General features: G+C 39.5%; 3 protein-coding genes across 3 annotated transcripts in view; 2 read left to right on the top strand and 1 right to left on the bottom strand.

Annotated features, from left to right (window-relative positions):
• Nucleotides 1-406: 406 nt before the first annotated feature.
• Nucleotides 407-5255, top strand: LOC120852997 (RNA polymerase-associated protein LEO1-like). The gene is made up of 4 exons (XM_040226530.1): nucleotides 407-2155; nucleotides 2756-2901; nucleotides 3666-3750; nucleotides 4965-5255. Exons 1-4 carry the CDS (start codon nucleotides 2072-2074, stop codon nucleotides 5061-5063), a joined length of 414 nt encoding a protein of 137 aa, XP_040082464.1. The 5' UTR covers nucleotides 407-2071; the 3' UTR covers nucleotides 5064-5255.
• Nucleotides 5256-6491: 1236 nt separating this feature from the next.
• Nucleotides 6492-14792, top strand: LOC120852996 (RNA polymerase-associated protein LEO1-like). Its single transcript, XM_040226529.1, has 4 exons — nucleotides 6492-7102; nucleotides 8032-8185; nucleotides 8697-8794; nucleotides 9797-14792. The coding sequence occupies exons 1-4, from the start codon at nucleotides 6848-6850 to the stop codon at nucleotides 9854-9856; spliced, it is 567 nt and encodes a 188-aa protein (XP_040082463.1). The 5' UTR covers nucleotides 6492-6847; the 3' UTR covers nucleotides 9857-14792.
• Nucleotides 12499-23798, bottom strand: part of TMOD3 (tropomodulin 3) — a 98332-nt gene continuing 87032 nt past the window's right edge. Inside the window, exons 8-10 of the mRNA XM_040226528.1 lie at nucleotides 23436-23579; nucleotides 21702-21846; nucleotides 12499-16504 (exon numbers count right to left, since the gene is read on the bottom strand). Coding sequence (XP_040082462.1) covers nucleotides 16470-16504; nucleotides 21702-21846; nucleotides 23436-23579 — 324 coding nt within the window. The 3' untranslated portion in view covers nucleotides 12499-16469. The remainder of the gene's footprint in view (nucleotides 16505-21701; nucleotides 21847-23435; nucleotides 23580-23798) is intronic.

The raw sequence follows: 23798 nt of genomic DNA, 5'->3' as shown, positions 1-23798 counted from the left end.
AAATCCATTTATCTGTTGATGGACTGGTTGCTTCGATATCTTGGCTGTTGTAAATATTGCTGCTATGAACCTTGGGGTACATGCATCTTTTTAAATTAGGGTTTCTGTTTTTTCAGATATAAACCAAGGAGTACAATTATGAGATGGTAGTTTCATTTTTAGTTTTTTTTAAAATTATTTTTGGCTGTGCTGGGTCCTCATCGCTCTGTGGGCTTTTTTCTCTAGTTGGGGTGAGTAGGGGCTACTCTCTAGTTGTGCACAGGCTTCTTGGTGTGATAGCTTCTCTTCCTGCACAGCACGGGCTCTAGAGTGTGTGGGCTCAGTAGTTGCAACTTGTGGGCTCCAGAGCACAGGCTCAATATTTGTGGCACATGCGCTTGGTTGCCTTGCAGCCTGTAGGATCTTCCTGGATCAGGGATTGAAACCATGTCTCTTGCATTGGAAGGCAGATTCATCACCACTGAGCCACCAGGGACACCCCTACTTTTAGTTTTTTGAGCAACAGCCATACTATTTTTCATAGTGGCTGCACCAATTTATATTCTCCACAACAGCATGCAAGGGTCTCTCTTTCTCTGCATTCTCACTGATACTTGCTATCTATAGACTTTTTGATGGTAGCTATTCAGTGAGGTGATATCTTACTGTGGGTTTGATTTCTATTTTGAATGATTAGAAGTGTTGAGCATCTTTTCATGTGCCTCTTGAACATCTCTATGTCTTCTTTGCAAAAATGTCTATTAATGTCTTCTGCCCATTAATCAGATTTTTTTTATATTGAATTGGATGACCTGTTTATATTAACCTCTTATTGGTCATATCGTTTGCAAATATTTTCTCCCGTTCAGTAGGTTGTGAAACTAGTCTTCTTGCTTGAAAATCCTGTAATAACATCACTTGGGTCAGTTTTCATTCTCTTCAAGAACCACTCAGCTGAGTGCTGTCTTACCCAATTTTTACCAATAGATCCATCACTAGGATCTTATATACTGGCAAAGAAAGCGTAAACTTCAACTGAAGAAGAAGTAACTTATACATCAAAACAATTTCAAGGTTTTGCTAATACATATGGGCAAAAGCCTGGGGAATATGTGGGAAAGTGGATTCTAAGAATGTGAGATGAAGGAAAAACACTTGACTACCTTGGGCCAAATTTACTGATATGGGTGTGCTTATATATTCTGGACATGGCTCTGTACTTGATTGGTTAGTTAAAAGCACTCAGTGGTGGCCTACATTTAATGAAGTTGAGATACCAAAGCTTCCCTGGCATTGTGAAGAGGGAATCCAAAAAGAGGGAGACAGGAGTGTCAAAGTAGACATGTCTTGTATGACCTGCACACCACCCCTCACCTTCCCCAGCTACATTCCCTGAGAGGGCCAGCTTAAAATAAACATTTCATATATCTCACAGTCCTAAGGGTCAGGAGTAGTGTAGCCCTGGCCCAGGGTCTCTCATAAGGCTTTAGTCAGGATGTTGGCTCCTCCAACATTGAGTCAGGATGTTATCTCAGGCTGAAGGATCCGTTTCCAGGATGGCTCACTCTCATGGTGCTTGGGCAGGGGGGCACTCAGTTTCTCACCACATGAGCCTCTCTATGGCAGTTTGTGTGTCTTCACATTGTGGTAGCTGGCTTCCTCCAGAGCAAGTGACCCAAGGGAGAAAGAGTGAGGCAGAAAGGCCATGACGTCATGCTGAGCCTCGGAAGTGAAGCTGTATTCTGTCGATCACGTAAACCAACCATGAGGCCTGTTGGAGGGGGCTGCACAAGGGCAAGAATACCAGAGGCAGGAATCCCTGGGCTCCACCTTGAAAGCTGGCCATCACAGCAACTTGACTTCCACCAACTAACTCCCATTTTCCTTTCCTTCTCTGTAATCACTCCTGCTCGTTAGGCTTCTGAGGCCCAGGCTCATGGAGCCAGTTTCAGGATGGCTTAATAGAAATTTGGTTTACGAATCTTGGAAATATAGTGAAATGATGGGCCGAGAACTATGTGAAGAACTTCAGTCAAGAGAAATTAATTAATACGATGCATTCTTTCCCAACACTGAAGATTATAGTGGGACAATGGATCTGTTTGGAGACATAGATGACATTTCTTCAGACAGTGATGGGGATAATCAACCACCCATTCAAAAACAGCCTGCTAAAGTAAGTACAAATCTCAACTGAGCCTATTGTTCAAAGCTAAGAAAAAAGTTTCACAGGCTGATGGGCCTGACTCATATAGAGAGTCTGGAACATCTGATGAACAGGTGACTTTCTTAGCTATGTTGGGAATTTCTGGATATTAAAGGGCATAGAAGGAATTGCTTAGAATGAATTTGATGCCAAACTTTAGGGGCTAGACTGTGAGGACTCATAATTTGAAAACCTTTGATTCAAAAGCTTTTCTTACTCAAACTTCTGCAGAGAAGTGTGTACTATTTGACATTTTTCTCTGATTTTAATAGTTACTTAGTATTGAAGTGTTGTATAATTTCACACTTGTGTTGCTAAATATCTTATGAAAACTAGGTATGTCAACATTTTTTTCTGGTAATGCAGGCCAACAGGTCTTGTTTTACATGATGGTTTTGGGGGAGTAGGATAGGATGAAATTTTGAGGTGAGGCTGGAGGGGCTGCTGACTACTTTATTTCTGAAGTGGCTTCTAAATTTACATTCTGTCAAACCTGCATCTTCCTGTTGCAGGACAGCTAGAGCATTTCTAATGTCACCTCAAGCTCTTACATTCTGATTCCTTTCTTAGGATGGATGTGGAGTGCCTCAGAACCAGCAGGAGGAAGAGCTGATTTCTGAAACCAAAATAGAAGTAGAAATTCCTAACATCAACTCTGATTTAGGAAATGAATTATACTTTGTTAAACTACCCAAATTTCTCAGCATAGAATCCAAGTAAGAGGACTGATTTAAAGTATTATTTTTCCTGCAAGATATTGAGCAAAAGTATGTGGACTGTAAATGTTCTTGTTTGTAATGCACTGGCTAATCACAGAGGTGGGAGATTTTTCATGTAACTCTGAAAAAATAAATTTAGGGTGTGCTCTGGTAGAAAATGATGAATTTACTGGCATGAGAAAGCTTTACTGCTAATAATTCCTTTAGCATTTTGGCACTTTCTTATCCATGAGCAGATATCATAGCTGATGAAGATGTTTTTTATTCTCATAAAGCTGAAAATTTGGTAAACGAAGGTGAGGAAGTTTGCTGGAAAAATCACAAAAGTTCAATGCAAAAGCCATTGTGAATCTAGAAAAAGATGATATTTGAAAACAAAATAGTGTGGATGGTGTCATGATGGCTCACAAGTGCAAGCTCTTGTGCAGTTAAACATGACACCTTTCTTAAAAAATATGGAAAGGTAGATCACGCATCACCTATACTTTAGAGGACTATTTCACCAAACAAGAAAACAATTCAAAAATTTTGAAAAAAAAAAAAAAAATTTTGAATTATTAGTCACATTTGGATTTTTTTTCAGGCAAAAAAACTTCTAAATAAAATTTCAAAAGCTAATTTGCATATTTCTTTGAAGTTTTACTTGAAGTTATTTGTCTACTGTGATTTTTTTTTAACATTGGTACATGTTATAAAGACTATTATTTTATAGTATTATATTCCTACTAAAGATGGCTAATACATTAAAAAACAATTTTTAGGCCTTTTGATCCTCAGTATTATGAAGATGAATTTGAAAATAAGAAAATGCTTGATGAAGAAGAGAGAACCAGGTTAAAATTAAAGGTACCATTCCACACTTTATTCTTTTTTTTTTTTTTTAAGCTTTTTATAAAACAGGGATAACAGTTTGAGATGAACTTACAAAATGATCTTTATGTTTATTTTTTGATCAATAAATACCTGTTTAGAATGAGGAATTAAATGTCTTTTCAGAATATTTTTAGGAGAGAAGGTACATATCCTTTTTAAAAAATTGTTGTAGAATTATCACTTTTCTAACCTTTCTTTGGCAGTTGTAATTTTTTGACAGCAGTCAAGATAAGAATTCTTGAAAATTGTTAGCTACTTCCTTCAGGATAAATAATAATATAGCTAGATATACAGAACTGCCCCTCCAATTTTTATCATGGATAGATCTGAGCTGCTTCCCATAGTAAAAATATCTCAGACTCTTTATGGAAATTCAGCTTATGCACAGAGAAGGTCTTGTCCTTAGGGGGTCCCCCTTGAGAAGGCCTGGAAAGCAAAACCCTACTATTGCTCTCATAGGAATGGCATTTTCTTTAACTGGCTATGGAATGAGCGTCTGCCAGAGGCCACAGTGATAGCCGTTCTTGTACTACTTTTGTAATTTGGAGTGTCTCACCATATGGGTAAAGCAAAAGTCTCAGGTTTTAATTTATTGTTTATTACTTATTTTTTTTTCTAAATTAATGCTCAGAGCTTTCTTTCCTACTGGGCCTTTCTTTAGTCCTTCTTTCATTGGGTTCATAACCCTTCAAGTGGGGCTGCAATAGAAATCTGAGTTATAACCTCCTACCTCATATGGGCCCTAAGTTTTTGCTTCCACTGCCATGAGGTGGAGCTCAGAAAAGATTAAAACAGAACGTCTGGTGCGTTTAACCAGTGTCTCTAGGTATCTGTAGTAGGAGGGTTTCCATGTTGCCTAATCATCTATTTTTCGGTGAGCTTATTTTCTCACCACCTCTGAATTCTTGGCATGTGATTATAAATCACTTGAGAAGAAAAGAACATGCAGTCAGTAATACTGGTTTTATATGTGAAAGTGTTAGTTGATCAGTCATGTCTCTGCGATCCCATGAACTGTAACCCATCAGACTCCCCCGTCCATGGGATTCTGCAGGCAAGAATACTGGAGTGGGTTGCCATACTCTTCTCCAGGGCATCTTCCCAACCCAAGCATCGAATCCAGGTCTCCGGCACTGCAGGCAGATTCTTTACCAGCTGGTTTTGTATGCCTTTGTGTTTTATATCAGATAGAAAATACTATGCGATGGAGGATACGCCGGGATAAAGACGGAAATAAAATTAAAGAAAGCAATGCTCGGATAGTCAAGTGGTCGGATGGAAGGTGAGCACAGACCTGAGGAGTATGGAAACACCCAGAGGGAGGCCTGGGATGAATGAAGTTTTCTGTGTAGGACCATATTTGGGGATCTTTTTTCATTACAGAATTAACAAAATCTAGGCCTCTTAGATCACATATTAAAAAGCAGAGACATTACTTTGCCAACAAAGGTCCGTCTAGTCAAAGCTTTGGTTTTTCCAGTAGTCATGTATGGACGTGAGAGTTGGACTATAAAGAAAGCTCAGTGTCAAAGAACTGATGCTTTTGAACTGTGGTGTTGGAAAAGACTCTTGAGAGTCCCTTGGACAGCACGGAGATCCAACCAGTCCATCCTAAAGGAAATCAGTTCTGAATATTCATTGGAAGGACTGATGCTGAAGCTGAAACGCCAGTACTTTGGCCACCTGATGCGAAGAACTGATTTATTTGAAAAGACCCTGATGCTGGGAAAGACTGAAGGTGGGATGAGAAGGGGACGACACAGGATGAGATGGTTGGGTGGCATTGCCGACTCAATGGACATGAGCTTGAGCAAGCTCTGGGAGTTGGTGATGGACAGGGAGGCATGGTGTGCTGCAGTCCATGGGGTCGCAAAGAGTAGGACACGACTGAGCAACTGAACTGAACTGAGGCTCCTGGCATTATCTGGGAAACCTGGGAGAAATAAACAGGGTTGAGGTCACAGTGCTGTGCTGGGAGACTCTAGACATAGACCCAAGAAGTAATCAAATTCACAGTATCTACCTTAATGAGATGAAAACCTAATATCAGAGCCCATATGTGACCATTAGACATTATAGATTGGTATGTTTGAAAAAACGATTTCTATTTTACTAATGAAGTCGTAGAGATTGGGAAATGATAAAACAATTAGATTTCAAGTTGAAAGGAAGATGGATTTTACCACCTTTTACTTTGAAAGGAGGTAGGTTAGTTGTTTCTAGTATCTTTTGTCTGTCTTAAATCTTCAGTATGGGGACAGGATCCTGCAGTTCCATAGTATTTTAAGAATTGCTAACAGGGTAGAGGAGACTTCCCCGGTAGCTCATGAAGAAAAAACCCACCTGCCAATGCAGGAGACGCAGGTTTGATCCCTGGGTTGGGAAGATCCCCTGGAGAAGGAAGTGCCATGCACTCCAGTATTTTTGCCTGGAGAATCCCATGGAGACTGGCGGGCTACAGTCCATGGGGTTGCAAAGAGTTGAACACAACTTAGTGACAAAACAGCATGACAGATGGAAGCTATAGGATTTGTTAACCATCCATCCTAATAACTGAACTATTTCTGTTTCCAGCCTGTCCCTACATTTAGGCAATGAGGTGTTTGATATCTATAAGACCCCGATGCAGGCTAATCACAACCACCTGTTCATCAGGGAAGACACTGGTCTGCAGGGACAAGCCGTCTTTAAGTCCAAACTCACCTTCAGGTAACTATTCATAGTGACCTATTGCTGCTTGGCAGTTTGAGCAACAGGTTAGAGAGGCTGGATGTGCAAAGAGCCTGACTGATGTGATGTTGAGGTGCAGCTCCCCAAGGCCCATGGTCTGGTTCCCATGCCATTTTTCACCTTTGCAACAAGTTCCTGTCTCTCAGGGAGCCAGTTCATGCTCTGGAAACCAACACGAGGCTGCTGTCTAGACCAGAAGACCAGTTACTAATTCACATTGATCGGCACACCTGGTAAGAGGCCTCAACTGTCTGTGCCACTCTGCTGGTCAGCACGTCCTTCTCTTCAGGGCCTTTGACCTGGGAAGCCGGCTGACTGCAAGCATGCTCTCGGTGTGTGCATGTGCCAGAGGAGAGGGCTGTGGGTGCTGGTGTTACTGTCCGCCACTATTTGCTGTTGCTGTGATTGCCTGCAAATGTTCTTAGTAGATAGTGAGTCGTTTTTGTCTGTTTCCCATAGACCTCATGCTACAGACTATGCCACACATAAAAAGGTGACCCTGCCACTTGCTAGTAGATGCTCAAGGATGCAGATGATTAGAATCTTACCAGTGGTGGGTCCTGATCCTGAATGCCAGCGTGTAGAGTTGATTAAGGTATGTTGGCTGAGCTTTATCCTAGGATTGTTTGGGAGCAGTAAGAGCTGAGCTTTTCAGAATATTAAATCATCTTATTGTCACAGTCATTTTATCTCTTGTAGTTATCAGGGAGCCAGATTAAGCTTCCAAGTGTGTGGTTAACCACAGAAATGGTCATAGTCAATGGGCCAGTGGTGAGACACAGCAATCCAGACATTCAGGTGTTCTCTCTCCAATCTGTGAGCTCTCAGAGGGAAACTGACAGTTTTTAAAAAAACATAACCTTTGACACATATCATTAAGCTGTGTTAGCCAGAGAGGAGGTGATGTAGGAAGGTCAGAAGGACATTCCTTAAAAAAATAAAAAAAAGGACATTCCTGACTCAGTCAACACTGGCCCTACCTGTGGAACCCAGCATGTGGAAGCCAGCTGGATGGAAGGGAACAAGGGCTCTACTTTGGGACTCAGGGACCCTCCCCACCAGCATCCCCCTCATCCTGCTGTTAGCTGTGGGGAGTGCCCTGGGTTGACGGCCCCAGGCAGGAATATCTGGGTGCCATGGTAATCTGGTAGAGCCTGGGCAAGTCAGGTGTGTCTCAGGGTGAAGAGAACCTGCCTCCCTCAGGCATCCGCTGGGCATGGTCATGCCTCCTCAGGCTGGTCGTGCCCTCTGGACTGTAGCTGGCAGCAGAGGGTATGCTGCAGCTCCCAAGGCTGTGCCTGTGCCAGTTGTGATGGGGCGGTTGGTGTGAGGGAGCCTTCTGCCTCTCCAGCCTGTGGTGTCTTCATGCCTTAGAACTGAACACGACGATGACCGTGTGTGGTAACAGAGGTGTGAAACGGAGAGAACTCACCCTGAGGACATAGGAACTGGTGTTATCCCAGGCAAGACATTTTCATGTTCTTTAGTTTCAGGCGGGCACTAAGTGAATTCATTTTTTTTAAGTCTTTACAGAAAGCAGCAGCACGTTTGAGGGGTTCTGCTCACCAGGAGACAATCCGTCTGCAGAACCAGGGGGGCCCAAGTGCCCCCTACCAGGACCCCAACAGTGACGAGGAGGGTGAAGCCGTCAAAAACCATGACCAAAGGGAACACGGAGGTGAGTCTGGTGACCACTGTCTGTCTGTCCTGCTGTCATTCACTGAGGACAATGCAAAGGCCTTTTCTCCTGTTTTTGTTAGGACCACTTTCTCACATGAAAAGGTGGCTGGGAAGATAAGGCACCCCCATAATTAAGAAAATCAACCAAATAAATTATGTCCTCATGGTAAAAAATGTATAATAGGCAGTTTGCCTGATTGTCTGATTAAGGACCCAGTGTTAAACTTTGTAGTTTTAAAAATGTGTGTGTGCAGCCCTTCAGGTATTTAAAAGTGATCAGTCTCTCTGAGGGAAAAAAACCTCTCCAATATAAGTCATTTAAGCATGTTTGAAAGCTGTATGTATTTCTTCATGAAAACTTAAAAAAATTGGTTGGGGTCTCAACAAAGGGAAATATACAGTGGGAAGTAACAACATTCAACAGTAAAACAAAAAAATTTTCAGGAATAAATAGGTCTTCATCTTTGAAGGGTCAGTCCCATATCTAAAGTCCTCAAATTTGCTTTCAGAGGAAGGGACCAGAATCTATTCTCCAGAGAGTGATGAGGGACAAGATGAAGATGGGGCTCAAAGGTCACTGACAGCAAAGAAACTCACCACTGATGAGGTGAAAGCAAATTTATTCAGTCTGAAGGGGTTTGTTCTGTAGCCACAGCCGACTCCCGGAATAGGGAGCTCACAGCCCAGGAGCACAGACAGGTGTCTACATACCGCCCTACAACTCAGTGAGATGAATGCAGTAACAAGCCTAGGCGTGGCCCAGAGGAACGCCTGACACCTGTGTGCAGTGGGAGGCAGCCACAACAGTCACCCTCTTGTTGGACGTTGAAGGAAGTGTTAGGGTGGGTGTGCCGGTGGGCAGAAAGGCCTGTGAGAAAAGACATGTGGCTGAGACACGAGGGCCCAACTAGAGAACCAGAAGTAGTTCAGTGAAATAGGTCAAGGGGCCTCTCACGATCACCAGGAGCCTAAGAATAGTGCACGATTATTTCATTTCCATGTTATTAAAATTACCTACTTTATTTCCTTTTCCACTTAAAGATCACAAGAAAATTTAAGTCTTAATTACACAGAGTGACACTCTGTTGTTGCCATTATACCATATTCATGTATCCAGTGTTTTCTGAACACATAACACACTCCACTATGGGTCTTGAGTTACAGGTCAGAGAAAACATCTCAGTAACAGAAATGGCTCTTACTATGTAAAAGAAGCACTCATTTTTCATGCCGAAAAAATCTATTTAAAACTTGGAAACCATACTGAAAAAAGCACATAAAACACAAGCAGTCCTTAAAAAAAAAAAATCAATAGACTTTAAAATAGTGAATTTTAGATAGAGAAAGTAAAGTACTGAGGAAGCAGAGGAACATATTTCAAGTAGTAATGAGGGGAATCCACACTAAAACAGAGTGACGTGTTCCTTGGCCCTGACCGCTGGAAGTCTGGGCTCTCCTTGTCTGACCTGTCTGTGGACAAGGTCATCGTTGGGGGGTCGAGTTCTAACTTGAAAGGCTGGCTCCCCCATCAGCTCAGAACTACGTAAGACAGAATTTCCAGAAACATTCAGTATTGAATTTTACACCTTCTCTCTTGTTATCTGTTCAGATGAACCCTCCAGAAAGAGGAAAGCAGGGGGTGAAGAGGAAGAGGATGACTGAAGCATAAAACGTGTACTCACTATAAATATGGTTTTCAACTGCTTGCGTTAAAACAGTGATGAAATGACTTGGGACTGAAGTGAGGAACTAGTTCCTTTTGCATAATCCTAGTTGTGGTTTTAAAATGTTTGGAAGCAAGTCTGTGACTTTAGAAAATCCATTGTTCCCAGGTGAGACCATTTTGGTAACAGTTTGGGCTGTGTCTTGGGTTTTCTTCATCAGAGCAGGTATAGCACAAGAGAGCTCACTGGAGACTCAATGCTTTGTTACGTGCCTTACCAGTTCTAATCCTCAGAACAACTCAAAGGGCTGCTGCTGTTCTCATATTACAGATATGGAAGCTAAGTTAGAACTTAAGACTTCTATCCAAAGCTTTTTTTTCTCAAGTTAAAAAAAAAAAAGCATTTTTGAGACAAGGATCAGAACTTATCTGCAAAGCCATCACACTGCTGAGCAGGTCTATTACTGACCTTAGGGAGAAAGACATCCAAAACACTGGAGAAAAATGGTCACCAGAAGTTTAGAGGAAAAAAGAGCACTGGGAAACAAAATACTAGATTTGACTTCTAGCTTTTTGACTAGTGCAGTAGCTGGAACATAGTGGGTACATAAAGTTTTTTTGGTACAGCAGTGACTCAGTTATACACACATAAACATGCTTTTTCATATTTTTTCATACTTTTCCATTATGGTTTCTCACAGGATATAGTCCCCTGTGTTGTTCATCCATCCTGTATATAATAGGATGTCTGTTTTCGTGCCAGTTCCACCCTGTTTTGGTCACTATAGCCTTGTAGTATTATCTCAAGTCTGGGAGGGTTATGCCTCCTGCTTTGTTTTTTTCCCTCAAGACTGCTTTGACAATTCTGGGTCTTTTATAGTTCTCTATAAATATTAGGATTATTTGTCTTAATTCTGTGAAAAATGAAATGTGTTAATTTGATGGGGATTGCATTAGATCTATAGGTTAGGTTGGCTATTCTTTATAGAGGTGGCCTTGAGTCTCTGCTACTTTAGCAACAGGACTAGAGCTAAAGCTGGGCTGAGCCTAGAGGCCACCAACCCTTGCAGACATGCTGGAAAGCTTAATATTTGGTACCTAAAGGAGTGAGGTGCCATTGGCTGAGCAAGAAGACACTCTCCCCACGGCTACAGCGCCTGTCTCCAGGGCCACTCAGAGGAGCTGAAGTTAATTGACAACTGAAGCACCCAAGCCTCTGACTCACCAAAGGGGACAGGCATCAAGGCTTCCCACATGTGAACGTAAGCCCAACAGCCATTCCTGGAAAGCCAGCCAATACTAAAGATTCAAGAGAAATTTCTTTATTCCTTAAGTTTCAAAGTTGAATTATTTGATATTTATCCCTAAAAGTTTCCTCAAACCCATTACACGTTTCACTGATTTTCTCTTTTGGTTGGTGGATTGAGGTGACTGATAAGCAATATCTTTGCTTTACCTTAGAAATAATCTCTAATAGCAGGATTGGCTCCCCTCAGGCCCAGACACACTGTATCATAGGTCCCTCTTTCTATTTGTCAACTCAGTTTAAAAAAAAAACAAAACTCAATTTGACTTTATGAACAGACCAGGCTGAGTACTGATGGTATGAGACTGAACCATATGAACTTGCTGCTTTATGGATGTAAATGGTCAAGTCCTGACAGTTTCAGAATAACTCAGGGAAATTAATAAACTTGTTCTTAAAAGGTATGTAAGCAGTGAGCTTTAGAACATAGGCATTAACGGGATTTTCCAAACAGTCTAAGTGTACAGTATATTTGATAGACTTTATTGAAATTATTTGTTCCAATATGAAATGGTAAATTCTAAATGCCTATAATCCACAGTCTTCAAAAGAAAATTCACTGTGCTATTATGAACCAGTATTATTAATATGAATATTCTGTAATAGTTATTACAATTGAAAAAGTAAGCATTTACAGCATTTTTATATTTTAGCATTAAAAAATGTATTTATATGCCCAATTTCATGTGACAAAGAATGCACTGTTATAAAAGTAATTTTCAAGCTTTTAAATGCACCTGAAACCAAATATAATTCATCTAAAAGACTATTAAAAAAAGTGGGCACTTTCTCAAAATTACAATGGTTTTTATATACTCTGTGTGCATGCACATGTATGCATGAGCAATTTTCTTTACAATTTATCTTCTTTACAGTTCTTAAGCAGACAAATCTAAAAAGTTTAAACAGCTGAATCAAACTGTTTTCCTTTTGACTTAAGGTGAAATTTAAACTAAAAATTTGCTTTACATACCCACGAACAAGCACCTAGAATTTGTTTTTAAACCTTACTCTCTGATGAACTACAATATCTGACAGAAAAATTTTAGACCTATTAATTGCTTTGCAGCATTTAAAACATACTGATTATCTGTAGAAAAGGAAGTTAAGCCTCACTCACATATGTGTACTCTGAGAGTTTGATTATCTTAAAAGTGTACGAACTTGAACAATAGTGCTCAATACAAAACATGGCTGGTGGTGTTTCACAGTGTTACAATCTCTCTAGCTACCAGAGCAGATATCCTAAGTAAAAGTCCTTATGTATCAGTGAAGGCTGTCTAAAATGCTTGGTAGGGGTTTAAAGACTGGCTTCTCTGAAAGATCAGGCTGCATGTTAGAGTTTAGCATTAACAATCTTGTAAATGTTTTATTATAAAAATGTTCCAATGTGTTCAGTTTTTGTAGGGAAAGACATACAGAACTAAATTACAACACACAAGAAATATGACATAAGAAGAATGACCAAATTAAAATGACCTAATATAAATTGTTTGCTGATTGTAAATACAATTTTCTCAATTTAAAACTTGGTGAAGAGTTTCTTTGAGTGAGAAGTAGCTAGAAACATGAAAGTTCAGTGAGAAGTGATGGAAAAGAGCGTTCTATGGATGTTTAAACTGAAGAACTCACACCCCTTGACAGGAGTTGCTCTGACATATCCAATGTGTTTGGGTCTTGTGGGTGCTGTGTCTTCAGTTAATACTATATGAAAGTGGAGTGGCCTTGAGGGCATTGTGTTAAGTGAAACAAATCTGAAAGGAAGACAAATACTATATGATCTCATGTATTCGAACCTAAAAAGACTAAATCCGTTGATACAGCGAACAGACTGCGGGTTGCCAGAGTTGGGGTGTGGAGAGTGGGTGAAATGGATGAACGTGGTTAAATGGTATAAACTTCCAGTTATAAGAAAAATAAGTCCTAGGAATGTAACGTCAGCATAGTGATGACAGTTAATAATACTGTATTATTACATATTTGAAAGTTACTTAAAAATTCTCATCACAAGGAAAAACATTTTTAAAAACTATGTGAAGTGATAGATGTTAACTAAACTTACTGTAGTAACCATTTTGCAAGTATGTGTATATATCAAATCATTACATTTTATACCTTAAACTATGTTATATGTCAACTATCTCAATAAAACTAGAAAAAAAATTGAAGTCATGTGACATTGTAATAGAGGAAAACTAGACAGTACTGAACTTACAGAGAATGGAAACTGCTGTAGATTCCAGAAAAACAATGATCCTTTTTTCTGCCAGGAGATAATGGTGATTCCTGATTTTATACGGAAAAAGTTAGAAGTTCTAGGACCACAGAGCCAAAATTTTACAATTTTATGAAACCTCATGAATTGTTTAATCTTATCTTAATGGCAGCAAGGGTTAAAAATAAAGTACAACAGGACATAACTTTTAATCAAAACATGTTTTCTTTTATAATTTTCTTTATACCATGGATTCCCCTTTTTAAATGAAAAAACATCAGATACTGTCAGTGGAAAAAAGAATTTCCAAAGCTCTATACCTGTTAACTTTTTGAGGGAATACCTACTGCATAAAGCAAGTATACGGTTATTTCATTCAAATCATGAGAATCTGCAATTTAACAGTCAAGGTAATTAATTCTCCTTAGAATTTATAACAGTCTAATTTTTTTAAACAGAAACTGTTTATTTGGTCTTTTAAATGACAGGCACCCTTAGAGAATGTATTCCACCTATTCTTTAGACTGATACTAGGCTTTAGCTACAAGTATATAGCACCAAAATCCATTTTAATAATATCATTAATATTGATTTTAATACATACAATTTCATGTAGACAAACTGGAAAAATCAGAACTTCTGACAAATATGAATATAAAATTTGATAAAATGTGAAATTAAAAGCTTTTAAAAAAACAGCAATTTAAAAATGCAAAGAACAGTCTTTGCTTGGATAACGAGATAAGTCCATACTGGTTACACTACAAAAACTTAAATAAGATCTTTGGTTTACAAATCAAGACTATTTCACAATTCTATTATAAAATTTTAGCGCAATATAGAAATACTGAAATTTACTAAAAGGATAAGAAGTGCCAGATTTTATTTTTTTTGAGAGATGCCAGATTTTTAAAGATCAAAGTAAACATCCGTTTTCTCCCTTGTGTTACAATTTGTGAAAGATTTTCTGTATTCAGATAGATGAATGTTCACCTTTAGTTATTTATTAACAAATCTTTTCTTCCATTATATAATGAACTGTTGTAGCTCAGAACTGGAATGGTACAAGCACAACACTCAACTTCTTCATACTTTGATAAATAATAAATGAAAAGATATTACCCATAAGTATAATACAGAATTCTAGGTGAGGCCCTACCTACCTATATTAAAAACAAAAACAGACTTTTGTGAAGACAGGGTAACATACTTATCAATTCATTGACTTACAGGGAAGGGCAAAAAAGGAAGCCTTGCTAAAAGTGTACTGGCAGCTCTGTACTCTTGCTCCATGCCAACTCCCCCCTCTGTTGGAACTGTGCAGTCTCTAAAAATCAAGTACATTCCTAAAGTCATTTATGAAAAAGGAGAGAGGGAGAGCCAGTGAGAGTGAGCTTGACTTGCTAACTTGAAAAAAAAAATCTCCTGCACCCTATAACCAAAAGGGAATAGTGGAACAGTGCAAAGTCAATCTTTGGCCCCTTTCAAACACTGGATACTGATTCCAAAGAAACCCACACTCAGTCCTTATGAGAACTTTCACCTGTCAAGAAGGCTTATTTCTATAGCGTACAGGGAGCCATCTAGCTCGAGACAAACTGACTAGTCCAAGACAAAGGGGCAGACATTTTATAATTTGGTTTCAAGAAGTTAAAAAAAAAAAAATTAAGAAACATCTCTCCCCTATTCTGGAAAGAGATTCCTCCCTTTAGAAACATCTCCCTGTAAGTGACACAGCCAGGCCTGAATTGTTCAGATTCCTTTGTGCCCTGCCCTCTGTAGCTATACGGCCTCTGCCGCTTCTTGCTCCCGGGACTGCCCTGGAACCTGGCATGAATACATGTCCATGTCGTCTGTCACACTGCTGGACCTGGAGGGGCCTGCCCACCACGCTACACTGTTCAACCACTCACTTTAATACTTTCAGTGATAGGAAGACATCTTGTTAGGAGAAACTACTTTTATACAGTATGGACCACAAAGTTCAAGATGAAACAGTTAATAAAAATTAGATTTATCAAGAATAGTCATTTTTCTTATTGGTTGGAAAATCTGTAGTAAGGGGTGATTGTATATCATCCAGACAACTCTGCACTGCATATAGCAACATCTCACTATCCTGTGTAAACTCTTAATTTATACACAGGTCAGCTTCTAATTTACAGTAACCATCAATTTAAAGGACTGTTCTGCATGCTCCTGAGACTTAATCTCCACCATTTAATAAGTCTGATTTCATGTGTTTAACAACAGCTTTTTTTTTTTTTCCAAACCTTGAATAACAGAGTTAGCTGTATGCCTTTTACAGGGAAAAAAATAGCTTTCCTACTCAAAGATTTTTTTTTTTTTACTATGAACTTTCACAAAAATTTAATAATGCCCACATTATTAAAATGAAAGCCTGTAATGAATTTAGACATAGCTACTTTTTAAACAAACTGTGTAACCTAGCCAAGATGATGACTTTGTTTAAAAAAACTGTAGGTGCTGAGACACCTCAGACAGGTGCAGTGTTGGGGAGGCATAGGAGACTGCTTCCTCTCACCTGGAAACCTGCTTTGACTCTAAGACAGATGACCAGGTTTTAAGTCATCTGTTTTAAGATGTTGGCATTTTGCTTTTTGCTAGAAAGAAGTGTGTGTGTGTTCTAGAAAACATGGAAAAGTCTCCATGCCATGGAAGGAGGAAAGCTTTGAAGTGCCTTGTACCTAAGAAGTACGACAGCAGTTCTGACATCAGCAATGTCCCTTTTTGACTTAAAAAATATTGGTCCTTAAAATGTTCATATTATTCTACATAAATGACTTCCTAAACTTTTTTACAACTGTATTTTTTTTTAACCCAACTCATCACAAAACATTTAATTAAGCTAAATTAAAATCAATTTTAGGAGAAATAATGCTTTAGTATACAAAATATCACCTACTATTGATTTTGCAGTTTGAAACTGGTAACAACCTTAAACTAGAAAAAAGATACATGTAATTAAAAAAAAAATTTCCAGTCTTTTCCCTTCTACCCAGGAAAATTTTACATCTGATATCACAAGAACCCTCGATGACCTTTCAATGTCTTCCAAATATGACAGGTTGGCAGACTTACTGGTGGTCTCCTTCAACTCGTCTCTTGCGAACTATGAGAAAAATAAAGAATGTTAGAAATCCCTGTTAGGTTGTACAATGTTCATTTGCTTGTAACAAACAAGTTTCTGTGCAATCCAGTTAGAGTTGTAAAAAAATGGACTGTTCATTTGCAGTTCACACAGCCATTAAAATAAAAACTCGTATCCTTTATTAAAATAAAAAACTCATATCCTTTATTATTAAAATAAAAAACTCGTATCCTTTACTATGTTCACTTACCTGCTGAGAACTGAGGAGCTAAGCTCCCCTGTGCTTCTACAACAGCAACATTAGAAATCCCCAGTAGAATGGTCAGCAGTCACCTTCAACTCACTGTGCCTGTCTCATCCGTGTGTTAAAAAATTTTATACTTCCATTAAAAATGGTAACTTATATTAAATTTTGAAATAACACACAGGCAGCTGGGATTAGAAAGTATTAAAGGTAATTTGCATGCCCTTCTGGTTATTTCCTTAGTTTGTGAAAGAACATACCAAAAATACTTCTGAAAGTTTCAAAGGTAAGTGACTTGCTACTACTGCTCTCCAAATTTTCCTTCTCTTATCTCCTACAAAATGAGCCAGTTTGGGGCTCTGAGAATACAACAAACGCAAAGTAAGGAAGATCTTAGACCCTAGTAATATGGTGGTGTCACCTCTGGCTACCATAAACTCGGGAGGTCAAAGTGGTTGACCCACAGTTAGCAGAGTAAACAAAGGTGCACGTCTGAGGATGCCCACCCATGGGCTGGGCATGGGCTGGAGACCCTGAGCTGCGAGGCCATGATCGTTGGCAGCAGGGTGAGGTCTTCAGTCAGGATCTTGCTACCTTCTCTCTTACCTGTCAGCCACCAGGGAACATGTGCTGAGAGCTGGCAGCTCAGGGCTCCTCAGCATTGGGCCAGTTCCTATTGCTGACTCCATCGAGTCAGCAACAGAGTGGGAACCTGCTGCTTTTTGTAGAGTGCTCTTTGGCAAGCAAGGCAACCTCTCTGAGCCTCAACTCATCCTCTGTAACAGGAGAATAGTGACACCTGAACCTCATGGCTGTGCAATTCAAGGCTGCTTGAAAGTGAAGTCGCTCAGTCATGTCCGACTCTTTGCGACCCCATGGGCTGTTGCCCACCAGGCTTCTCCATCCATGGGATTTTCCAGGCATGAGTACCGGAATGGATTGCCATTTCCTTCTCCAGGGGATCTTCCCGACCCAGCGATCAAACCCAGGTTTCACCCATTGCAGGCAGACGCTTTACCCTCTGAGCCACCAGGGAAGCCCCAAGGCTGCTCAGTATTGTGTTAATATAGAAAGCATTCAGTGGGGTTAAGGAATGGTCTGAGGCCAGCCATCTTTTCGGGGTGAGGAAAGCCAATTTAGCCTTTATAAAGTCAGAGGATCTGCATGTACACATAACTGGTTTTGATACTCTTACCAGTGAGTTAAGTTCCTCTGTGTAAGTTACACGGTTGGCCTGTTAATTTCTATACTCTCTTCTGTGGAAACAAGCAAGAAGGCACCTGCCTTTGTGCAGCCTGAACTGGCTGTTTTAACAGAGGAATGAAAAGCCAACAGGTGCACAGGCCTCCTGGCCAGGCTACAGGTCTTGCTCTCATGTCGTTCTGACTGCTGGCTTCTGTTCACTGGCCTTTAAGAGATGATACTGGACAATCAAGTAATGTGCATAAAAGCCTGTCCAGCTATTGGCTGGGCGCTGGCTAGAAAATGAAAACCAGGAGGGCTGCAGTTTCAGGTCCCCATGAACATTTATATACTTAATTTAACTGTGTGCACCTCAACTCTAATTTTAGCCCATGCTACAAAGAACAAGTTTACTGAAATATTAGGGGAAGAAATCAAATGGAGAACTGAATCTGCAAATACAAACTTAATTCATGTATACAGATATCTGAACCACACAGATATTTCTGAAAGGCAAATCATATCATTCTTTAAAGTAGAACATTTCCAAGAAAATTTTGAATTGCAGTAGTGTTTGGATTGTTATTGGCAGACCATTTCAGATGTTAAAATGCATGTTATTTTAAAAATGCACATTAAAAACAAGATCGATAGGACAGATAGAACAAAGTATAGAAAACTGATTACATAGTGAGTGTCAAGACAGGAACATAAGACAGAGTTCAATCGAATGTTGCACATACACCATATAACCTCTTTGCTGTTATTGCCGTGATACTTCTTAGCTGGAGAGATGGCGAGTAGGTAGGATTATTTCAATGAAAAGTTGAGACTAAGAAAACAATGAGAGAGGGAGACATTATCAACATCGGGACACTAAAGCTAGGATACAGCCCCATTTGCAAGCTGAAGGAAGATTATATGCCCCAGAGATGCTGTACAAGTTGTTAAGTCTTGTTCTCTGATATCGCTGCCCAGTTACCACATACTAGAATGCTTGTAGGAAAACAGTCTTTAGGCTTGCCATCTTGATCTACAGGCAGAAATCAAAGTGCAGGGTAAAAAGTAAAACCAGCCGAGGGTGCAGGGAAGGTAGGCTGCTGTTGTGTGAGCACAGGACAGCAGAGGAAGATGGGCAGGGGGCCACTCCTGACCCCCGTTCCTCACTGGTGCCCACGTGTTACCTCAGCAATTCCTCCGTTCAGCCTACAGATGAGAGACCAATAAATTTGGCCCTATTCACAATTCTTTAGCAGTTTCTTTCCAAAACCCACTCCACTAACGTAAGTTCTCCATACTTCATGATTAGTCAATTGCCAAGAAATCCTAACTGATCTCATTTCTTCTCCATCCCTAGAAGAGTAGTAAGAATTGTGTTTTTGAAGCATCATTTTAATCATGCACTCACTGAGTGGCCTAAAATGGCTCTCAAATACCTCCACATAAATTCCAAACAAATCTAAGTTCCTGACCGTGTAACTTTAGTGCCTCCTATCAGTATTCCCTCTTAATCCACTGGCAGCATTTTATTTTCATTCTGTTGGCTTCAAATAGCAAGTACTTATGCAAAGTTTATTCTGGATTCTGCATCCTGTTATGAGAGTCAATTCTCAAAATCTGCAGGCTGTCTTCAGCATATAAGTAACTTGCTTAGTCCCAAATCTGAGCTTCTATCCATGCAATTCCTCACTCCAGGAATGTCCTTATTCTCATTTCATGCCTGAGACCCGTGTCTGAAGCTCTGGTTTGGACCAGAATGAAACAGCGTTGGGGAGGGCAGGTGGTTTGTCTATAGAGCTACCAGCACAAAGCCGTTTGCCCTCAGCTTTGTGTCCAACCACATGGCCTCTTCATCCTCTTACACACGCCTATGCACAACTCCTTAACTTCTCAGTGTTGACAGAAGGCAGCCCAGGAAATTGTTTTCATCTGTTCCCTGCATCTTCCATCTGCCAAAAGTCTTGCTCTGATATCAGGCCTTCCTTTCTGACAGAGATCTGGACAAAGCACCTCCCACAACATGCATGCAGAAGAGCACAACTGCTGAGCCTTGAGAGGCTGGCACCCCTTCCACGTGCAGGGTTGTATACATACAGGCCCTCGCTGTGCTGCTCCTGCCAGACGGCTGCTGGTACCTTCTCTAGGAAGGACATAGGTGACAGATGGCTAGGGCTACAAGGATGCTGGTGGGATCCCAGGAAAGCTAAGGTGGTTTCAGAGGAGAGAACAAATGGAGACACTCTCTCCATTTGTCCTCTCCATTCTTCCTCTCTGCTATCTCCCATTCTGGGAAAGTGTCCCAGGATAGCTGCTTAGTTATGAGAAAATTCCACTCTGAGCAGGATTCAAATTCTACTACGTTCTTTTTTACTTAATAAATACCTACTATTGTCAGACGTGGTTTTAAAGAAAGCTGTGGATTCAAAAGATACACATGGCCCCTGACCTTCAAAAGTTTAAAGTCTTAGAAAATAAAATAGATTATTAGAATGACGTATAACCTAGTAAGTAAAAAACTAACTTTTTAGAGCCAATAAGGTATATGTTCTTAAGGTTTTCTAACTGTGAATTTCAGTTAGACTTGAGAAACACTGCTATAAAACAAGGCAAAATTTAAATTCCTGAAGTGTAAAAAACAGAAGGTAACTAATGAAGAAATACTAAATAATCAGCATACGTTCCAAACTACATCTAAAATAAACAACACACACCAAATTTCCCTTAAAAAAAGAAAAGAAGCTGAAATCTGCTATGAGAAACTACAGTCATCAAAGAACAGAAAGTCTGAACTAATATTTTTCATAGAGATCTGGATTAAAGGTTTTTTTGCTCCAGGAATCTTTAAAAATGCAAACGCAAATATGGCTGAAGCCTAAAAGAACTGCATCACAGTGGAATGTGACTCCCTTTAAATAGATTGCCAGTCAGGTTCGATGCATGAGACAGGGCGCTCAGGGCTGGTGCACTGGGACAACCCTTAGGGATGGGATGGGGAGGGAGGTGGAAGAGGGGTTCAGGATGGGAGACACCTGTACACCCATGGCTGATTCATGTGAATGTACGGCAAAAAATACTACAATACTGTAAAGTAATTTAGCCTCCAATTGAAATAAATAAATAAAATTTTTAAAAAGAAGTATTTTAATTCTCTGCATGCATTTTAAAAAATATTTCAATGAGAAGTATTAGTTGTTTAGTCATGTCTGATTCTTTGCAACTCCATGGGCTGTAGCCTGCCAGGCTCCTCTGTCCATGGAATTCTCCAGGCAAGAATACTGGAGTGGGTAGCCATTCCCTTCTCCAGGGGATCTTCCCAACCCAGGGATCGAATCTGGGTCTCCCACGTTGCAGGCAAATTCTTTATGGTCTGAGCTACCACGGAAGCCCCTTCAGTAAGAAACACCAAACTTAAAATTCAAAAACTGCAACTATTTTATATATCACCGTGTGAAACTGAATTTCTAAAAGGGTGAAACTTTCTGGTTTGATCAAAAGGGCAAAATTTTCCTATAATGTTGAAATCTTTGTTTTAATAGCTCCAAGAGGCAACTTATAACTGAAACAAAGTATCTGTTGTAGAAAACTATTTCATATTTCACTGAAAACTACGAAGTAGGTTCTCATCCACTAACCTAAATAATCACTACAACTTCATTTAAACCGAACTCTCATTCAGTCAGTATTAAAAGAACTTCAAATCCTGTGTAAAAACTTACTAAAAACAAAGTTCCTCCAATACATTAGCTTAATATTACAATTCAGAATTTTGATTTCATACTAAGTATGTCTTACCTAAGTCATTGTTTTTTGTTATTGCATTAGCTGCCCTGGTTCGGGGTCCTTGCTGAGTAAACTGATATCCAAATTTAAGGATATTGGTATTTTCCTCAAGCATGTTGGCCATTTCCAATTCTACAGCTGTCCCCAGCTGCTGCCTCTGGAATAATTAGAAATAAAGAATAGTATTAATAAGCTAGTTCAAAATATAAGTCAAGTCTAAGACATTCATGTACATGCTGATTCTTTAAAAATATTTTCCCAATTCTTATAACATATAAGAGAAAAAAAAATAAGTTTAGTGTATGATCATATAGACATCAAAAAAATGTGGATTATTATAATGAGATACCACTTCATACTCACTAGGATGATTATAATAAAAAAGATGGACAATAATAAGTATTGGCAAGATATATGGAAAAATTAGGAGCTTCAGACAGGCTGGCAGGAATGTAAAATGGTGCAGCTATTATGAAAAACAATTCAGCTGTTCCTCAAAAAGTTAAGTGCAGGCTTACCATGTAACCTAGCAATTACACGCCTAGATATATACCTGAGAAATGAAAACATATTCATAAGAATTTGCACCTGAATGCTCATAGCGACATATTTCTACAATCCAAAAAGTGAAAAGTATCCAAATATAATAGATTCTTCAACCATATAAAAAGAATAGATACTGATAACATACTACCACATGAATAAACCTCCAGAACATTTTGCTAAGTGAAAGGAAGCAGACACAATAGACCGCGTATTACATAACTCCACTTATATGAACTGTCCAAAACAGGCAAATGCATAGAGACAGAAAGCAGATCAGTGGCTGCCAGAGGCTGGTGGGAGAGGTGAATAGGAATTGACTGCTAGTGGGTTTGAATCTCTCTTTGGGGTGATGGAAGTGTTCTGGAGTTAGGCAGTGGTAATGGTTATACAACTCTATGAATGTACTAAAAACTGTTTAATTGTATACTTTCAACAAGTAAATTATATGGTATGTGAATTAAATCTCAATAAAAGATTGGAAACATTGATTAAATAGTATTCTGGTTAAATTTGAAGATATAATTCTATCTTCATAATCTACAAAATTTATTTATGTTGAAGAATTGAGGGAGTCATTTACCACATATTTTTAAAAAATAACTGAAGTCACTTTTCAAATAAAATAAACTGAAGTATTTCAGTCAAATGTATATGTTGTTTTATTTTTAGTTAACTACACTCTGGATGGAAACATTTCTAACATGTGTTTCTCTACTTCTCTAAAGAAAAGTGCATCTGGCTCGGGGTGATCCAGCAATATCTTAGGGGGTCAGCACCCAATGTGGCTGGACAGAAGCTGTGCCCTCAGGGTACCCCGGATACTGGAGTTTTCTGTTTTTCATGAACTATTCTGTTCACCTCATGTCTGGGACTGACATGTTATAGCCACAAAAAGGTTATTATGTGGCTATTGCTACCTAAGAACTGAAAACTTTGAGGCCAGACCGTCACCTTTAAGAATCCTTCTAGTTCAAAATCACTAGCCATCTCAATCCTCTACAGACCAACCAGGGAGAGCTGCTTGTATACCTTTCTATACATTAAGATTCTGGATGCCCCAAAAGTTCTCATTCCTTTTCAGGCCTTTGCCTTCCCAAGGGCTCCCTGGAAAGCCTTCCTTTTGCCTGCCTCCTGAGTCCCCAAGCTCTGCAGGGAGTATGGGCTGCAGCTTCTTCAAAGCTGCTGCTATAGACCACTGACCTGGTTGTCAATTTTCAGCTCCATCAGGGTTTCATTCTCTTTCAAAGCATCAATCAGTGCTAGAATCCCAACTCCTGTAATAAAGTTGGATTCCATATTTAAGCTCTTCAAATTTTTGTTCACTCTTAGCATATCTGCAAAAGCCTGGAAATTACAGAAAATAACTGAAGATTAGTTTGACAGTACCTGGTAAATAAACACTGAACAAGCCTGAAGAAATACATAAATCAATACAGCTGCCTTAATGTTGCTTATTAGATTGTTTAAACTTGACAGGCCACCTCACAGATCTCATATGTATCTACTTTTCACATGCACTTGGTCACAAACTTTAAATTTGTTGTCATGTGTAATTCTCTACTG

The sequence above is a fragment of the Oryx dammah genome, unplaced genomic scaffold, assembly GCF_014754425.2.
Source record: "Oryx dammah isolate SB20612 unplaced genomic scaffold, SCBI_Odam_1.1 HiC_scaffold_26, whole genome shotgun sequence".
Lineage (NCBI taxonomy): Eukaryota > Metazoa > Chordata > Mammalia > Artiodactyla > Bovidae > Oryx > Oryx dammah.
Note: the sequence above shows the minus strand (reverse complement) of the source record. Positions and strands in the feature narration are given on the sequence as shown.